General features: G+C 38.3%; 1 protein-coding gene across 1 annotated transcript; it reads left to right on the forward strand.

Annotated features, from left to right (window-relative positions):
- The first annotated feature begins 3,918 nt into the window (after positions 1-3,918).
- Positions 3,919-6,161, forward strand: LOC147618452 (CBL-interacting protein kinase 23-like). The gene is made up of 9 exons (XM_086774889.1): positions 3,919-3,982; positions 4,081-4,206; positions 4,377-4,466; positions 4,558-4,683; positions 4,918-5,037; positions 5,134-5,247; positions 5,387-5,443; positions 5,545-5,619; positions 5,698-6,161. The coding sequence occupies exons 2-9, from the start codon at positions 4,153-4,155 to the stop codon at positions 5,767-5,769; spliced, it is 708 nt and encodes a 235-aa protein (XP_086631015.1). The 5' UTR covers positions 3,919-3,982; positions 4,081-4,152; the 3' UTR covers positions 5,770-6,161.
- Positions 6,162-6,453: the final 292 nt, after the last annotated feature.

Consider the following 6,453-nt stretch of genomic DNA (forward strand, 5'->3'; position numbering starts at 1 on the left):
TCATGATTTAAATGCTAGAAATAATGAAGACAACATGGTGGAGGTAGATCACATCAATGATTCAGCTTTGCAAACATCTTCAAGGCCTTCAAGTGATAGGACTAAAGAGACTAAGGACATTCCTAATTTGAAAGTTAATGTTGAGGTTAGTGAGAATAAAGATAAAGTCAATGAAGAGCTTCAAGACACTTCTGCAACCAAGGAGAGACAAGAAGAGATTGTTGAACAAATGGATGAGGCTACATATGCTACAAATAAAGGGAAAATAGTTGAAATCAAGGACTCTGTGGCAGAGGGTGTTGAAGAAATTGATGAGGCTACATATGCTACGAATAAAGAGAGAATAGTTGAAATCAAGGACTCTGTGGTGGCAGAGGGTGCCAAGAAAACTAAAGGTATATCTTTTTCAATAGGATGTTATTTAAGATGATTTATTCAGCAATTTTGTGTGTTAAAAAGTATGTTTCTCAGCGAGAGTTGTTTTTGCAGGTATAGCTGCTTCTAACAATCACAAGTTAAGTACGCAAGAAATAGAGCAACGTGTTGAGGAGCTACGTTCCGATACACAAAAGAGTAGGCCTCTAGGAAGTTTATATTCTTTTGAGAGAGATGGAGATAGATTAGTATTTCAATCTTCACCAATCAATAGGGAAATGCAATCACGTCTAGGAGCCATCGTCATAGATGAATATGGGAGCATGAAACGAAAGTAAACTTGTGGATGTTTTGTTGTAATTAGCTCTCATTGATAATATAGGATCACTTGTTTTAATATTGTTAAGTATGTAAACACATTAAAGTGTTATCATTCTTCTGTATTGTATGCAGAAAATATTCCTCGTGCAATCACCATAAAGAAACATGCACTTATTCTTGATCTTAATGGAGTTTTACTCAACAAGGAAGAGAAGAGGCATCCACAAACAAATTGTATTCGAATTGATATTGGTCACACCACAGTTGTTATTCGCCCCGGGTGTTTTGAATTTTTGGATGAGATTTGCCAGTACTTTCATGTTGGTATTTGGTCCACCATGCTACACAAGAATGTTTGTGCCTATGTAAACACTCTTGAACAGTATGCACATAAGAAATATCATTTCTTTATGGTGTGGGGACAAGAAGAATGTTATATCCATAATCTTCGAAAAGTGTATAGGCCAGATAAGCCTACTGTTGAGGCTATGTTTAAACCTTTACTCAAGGTTTGGAATCAGTTCCAAGATATTTGCAATAAGAAGAATACATTGCTTATTGATGATAGCCCTTTCAAGGGATGTGTTAATCCAAAAGACAACTGTCTCTTCCCTGAAAGTTTTCAAGGAGGGCACGACTACGTACTGTGCAATGACCTTCTACCCTACCTTTTAAATCTAAATAATACAAATGACATTAGGTCTATTATTTTGCTTAATCGGCTAGGTCAATCTCCTATCACACATGGCCATACTTTATTTATCAATTTTCAAGATGTACTGGAAGAATGGCTTCAATTCACCTCCCTATTTTTGCGAGAAGAAGTGGAAAACTCATCTTCTGCATCTTCACACTTACCATTATATGGTGATAAGCTAAAGTATGTCCAATCAAGAGGGGAAAAAAGAGAAGTAGAATCTATAAGCAAGGATCTAGCAATGTTGGCATCCAAAGCTGGAGTACCATTACTATCCAAAGACCAGCTAAGCTTGTTAAAAGTGTGTTACAAAAGAAGGATTTTGAGTGATCAACACGCTATTGCTTATGCTACTCGCTTGGGATATGATCGTGGTCATCTCATAAGTGGAGTTGCAGCAAAAGCATACATATCAAGGCTACAAAAGGCTTACTTGAGCTTATGGGTAGGATAATGTCTGGTTTCATTAAACATTGAGTGACAGTATAATCAGATTCCAACCTAACCCAAACTAGTTATTGCTGTGCAGGTCGAAGGAAACCATTTCTGAGGTCTAAACGTGCAGTTTGAAGTATAAGATCTGTACAAATATCAAGACTTGTTGGGTGCAGAATGTTTGGAGCCATTTTGTACCTAAAAGCCCATAAGATAGACTTAAGCTTTGGCCAAAACAATGTACTTAGATGGGTTTAATTTTTGGATTGTACGAGCCAAATCTTTACACTATTGTATCAAGAAATCAAATGCCTTCAAACTTACTGTCATTTGATTATCTCTTTTGTCAATATTTGCAATTCGATTGCAATAAAGATGTGTTTGTTTTTTATTGAATATATTGCCTTGTCAAGGTGTAAGGCTATGAATATCATAATAATTTAATTTGGATAAACTCAATTATCTCAATAGTGAAAATTTTTTATACATCATATTCAATAAATTTGATGATATTTAGCATTGACAATATACTCGCTCTTTTATTTTTTTGGTTGAACTAATGAGGTATTGGAGCATTTGCCTATGAAGGTTTAAGACCATCCATATCATGGATGAATTTATGTTGTTGGCACATAATATATTTATTCAAAATTTTGAATGTACATTAACCAAACATTTTGTTTTCAACAGGATATGTTGAAGCATATAGCTTTGATTTCAAGTGTACAGAAAACTTACTATTGAGGTGGCACCAATCATTGGTGACTTATGTACCTAGAGGCAAAAGAGTTCCACCACCCCCAGATACAATAAGGAAACAAAGAAGAGTATTGATACTTGAACTCAATGGTGTTTTACTTAAGACCATTGAGATGCAACATGGTGATGTATGTCCAGACTGGGCCAAACATATGCATCTTGTGGAAGAGAATACAAGTGTTTGGCATTTGATTCGCAAAGATGCATTCACTTTCCTTGATTTTTGTATGCAATGGTTTGAGGTATGGATCTGGAGTACTAATAGACTACAAAGGACTCGACACATTCTTGAGTTGTGCTTTCCTCGGCACCATCAAAAGTTTAAGGTCGTAGCAGGGCATGCAGCATGTCAAAAGACGGATCTTCTTATTGGATATCGATTTGTATACCACAAAAACTTAGATGTAGCATGGAGAATTTTTCATGACCTGGATGGAAATAACACACTAATTTTTGATGATACCCTCTACAATGTAATGTGGAATATGCCCGGAACCTACTTGATTTTTCCAAAGATGTGGAATCAAAATATAGAGGAGCTTCAAAGTTTTTTGGAGACAACAATCAGCGCATGGTTACTTGGTTGGATTTATGCAAAGAACAAACGGGAGTATACTTGCAACACTTTAGTAAATGAAGCAGCTTATGATAGAGAAACTTTGTATGTATTGGAGCAATACATGAGAAAACGCTATGTTTGAGATACAATTTGTACTCAATTATTATCTTGACGAAGGATTTTTGTCTTCGGATAAATTGTAAACTTGAATGTAACAATCTCATTGAATGTAACAAGTGTTCTTTGGCATTATCATCCCATGTTTTTACTTCAATGTCCCTCAAATTTGAGCATATATATCATGATTTATAATCTTGATATAGTGTCTAAGATGGGTTTTTATCTGTGGATCAATCGTAAACTTAGCATATTGTTACTGTCACTGAGATTTACTTTTTGTTTTGTTGTTTCTAACACCACACCCTTTAGAGATCTCTCATTTTTAAGGTTCCTTTTTATAATGATATTTAGAATTCTTTTGGCAAATTAAATAAACCCCATGTTTTTACTTCAATGTCTCAAAGTGGAGATAGTATTTAACATTATCTTCTTCATATGAAAGGTGTTGTATAATCTCAATTAAGTTTAGTGTCACGTATGTATCTATACAACTACAAACAAATACGCCAAATAGTTGTGTCAAGATATAATCTATTGGCACAAAGAGTGCACCAACAAATAGATGTTAGCTCAAACTACACAAAAATACTGAGTTTCCAACCAATCCTATAAGAAATGGGACTTGAATAATTCCCAGAATTCCTAAATTTTATCCGTTTCAGGAAGATGGGCTCCTTCATACTACCTGTGGTACTCCTAACTATGTCGCTCCTGAGGTATTACCTCACCTTGAGAGGATTGATTTGTGGTTTCTCTCGTCACCTTGCTGTTCACCATGTTGAAACAATGTTTGTTTTGGGCTTGCTGTGAACAGGTTATAATCGATAGGGGGTATGATGGTGCAAAGGCGGACCTGTGGTCATGTGGAGTCATCTTGTTTGTTCTTATGGCAGGATATTTGCCATTCAATGACACAAACCTTATGAATTTGTACAAGAAGGTACTTGTGCTCATGATGGCTAATACTACACTTAAGGCGTGCACTAAAGAGGCACATGGGAGTGCAATAGTGGGTGGGAATGCCACAGTTCTTGTGTATTCGAAAAATGAGTTGTGCTCAAATGATTACATAAATACTATTTTTAACCTAATTCTGCCTGTTGGCTCCAGATCTACAAAGCAGACTTCTCATGCCCGTCATGGTTCTCTCCGGGAGCCAAAAAGTTGATCACGAGGATACTAACTCCAAATCCCAAGCATGTAATCCACCTCATGAAATTTTGTATTTTGCAAAGCTACATCTTTGGCTACATCAGCCATCCTAATGAACATGTTGTTGCACCAATTCCAGCGGATCGATGTTCCTCAAATTCTTCAGGATCCGTGGTTCAAGAAGGGATATAAACCAGAGAAGCGTGTGTCCTTCCAAGATGTCAAGCTTGATGATGTGGATGCTGTTTTCAATAATGAGTCGAATGTAAGCTCCTCATGCATGGTCCGAGTTTGTATTTGGATATTTTATTAGTCGGAGGAGTAGGTAGGGATGCATGGGCATGTGAACACAAGAAGACCTCATTTGTGGGTGCAGTGGGTAGGGATGGGTGGGCATTTGAACACTGGTGTGTATGAAGTTGTAGATGTAATGGCTCTGCTAAGTGTGTTGTGGTCAGGTGAAGCTTTACTGAAGATTTTGTTATTTTTCCACCTTCAGGATCATCTTGTCACGGAACAGAGAGAGCCCAAGAACACCAAGCCTACATTGCTCAATGCTTTTGAGCTTATATCCTTGAACAAGGGGCTCAATCTCTCAGGCTTGTTTGAAAAGAAAGAGGTACATGCAAGCATGATCACCACTCTTTCTCCTTGAAAGCCAGCAGCAACCTAGAAACGGTCTCATGTTAACACGGTTTTTTTCTGATGCCTGTAGGAGGTGAAGTTGGAGAGTCGATTTGCATCAAAACATCCAGCTCCTGAGATCATATCGAAGATGGAAGAAACGGCAAAGCCCCTTGGCTTCAATGTGCAAAAGCGTGACTACAAGGTAAACTTTTGTGCACCGTGAGTGTCCACCGTCCGTGTGCACGTTTGTGCAATTTCTATAGTTAAAAGCGATTTTTTGGGATGCAAGGCCCCATGGCTTCGAACTGGCATTTGTAAGTTTTTCTTCTTGGGTTTCATAGATGAAGCTGGAAGGTGCGGGGACCGGCAGGAAGGGACATCTATCCATTGCGACGGAGGTATATTTTGCTTCAGGTGGCCGTTGTGAATTTTGTTTTGAATTTCTGCATTCTCTTTTAACCGAGTACTAAAGGCAACTCTTCCCCATTTCTTAAAACAGGTATTTGAAGTCGCCCCTTCACTCTTTCTGGTAGAAGTGCGAAAAGCAGGTGGTGACACATTGGAATACCACAAGGTGAGTAAAGGGTTGTATATAGTACATAAGCCAGGGTTTTAGGGTTTATAAGGCCTTATAAGGTCCTTGTTTTTGCAGTTTTATCAGAATTTTTCAACGGGATTGAAGGACATAGTGTGGACGACAGAAGAAGTGAATGTTGCCGCTTGATGAGTTTTAGTGCTATCAGGTGTGTGTGGCATGCAACACAGTATCTTGGATGTTTTTCAGCGAGAGGGGACACATTTACTTCACATCCATTGATTGGCGTGTGGATTTATTAGGGAGACATGCTTTGAAGGCCAACATTTCATTTGAGGTGGTGAAATTCATGCGAATTGCCATTTTTTTGGTGCAGCCTTTCCTTCCGATATCACATTTTCTACAGCCATGAAATAGACTTTCCTCGCAACCAGGACGGAAGGCTGCATACCACCTTGTAAGATTACGGATTTGCAGTCGTCGCTGTAAATACTCTCTGAGCCGGAACTCGGTCCATTTTTTGGGTGTTGGTTTATTTCAATAAAAAGATGCCTTAATGAAAGGGCTTAATACTCTGAACCGTCCACCATCTTCAATGTGGCAATGTTGGCCTTACTGAGCAGTAAGATAAACTTTTGACCAATGGCATGCCTTTCACATGTTTTGTCTGTTCTATGCCGCATAGTTTCTTGCAGCCACTCGATCAACGTGAGGGATACTGTTGCCATGTGGGTCGTGCATCTACATAACAAGAAGTCTCTCAGATTAAGTGATTGTTAGAGACGTGTTTCTTGCCCTAGTGTTGTGGAGAGTAAAGTATTGTGGGATGCCAGTTGATCCTCGCCTGTCTAAGCATCGTTGTGGAGTGTCTTG

The sequence above is a fragment of the Cibotium barometz genome, chromosome 35 (genome assembly GCF_041138505.1).
Source record: "Cibotium barometz isolate CiBa-2024 chromosome 35, ASM4113850v1, whole genome shotgun sequence".
Classification (NCBI taxonomy): Eukaryota; Viridiplantae; Streptophyta; class Polypodiopsida; order Cyatheales; family Cibotiaceae; genus Cibotium; species Cibotium barometz.

Bases quoted from the DNA above. Each gene is read 5' to 3' on its own strand.
- LOC147618452 (XM_086774889.1), top strand. From the start codon at position 4,153: ATGGCAGGATATTTGCCATTCAATGACACAAACCTTATGAATTTGTAC. The intron at 4,207-4,376 runs GTACTTGTGCTC...TGTTGGCTCCAG, and splicing joins TTATGAATTTGTACAAGAAG to ATCTACAAAGCAGACTTCTC. The intron at 5,038-5,133 runs GTACATGCAAGC...TGATGCCTGTAG, and splicing joins GCTTGTTTGAAAAGAAAGAG to GAGGTGAAGTTGGAGAGTCG.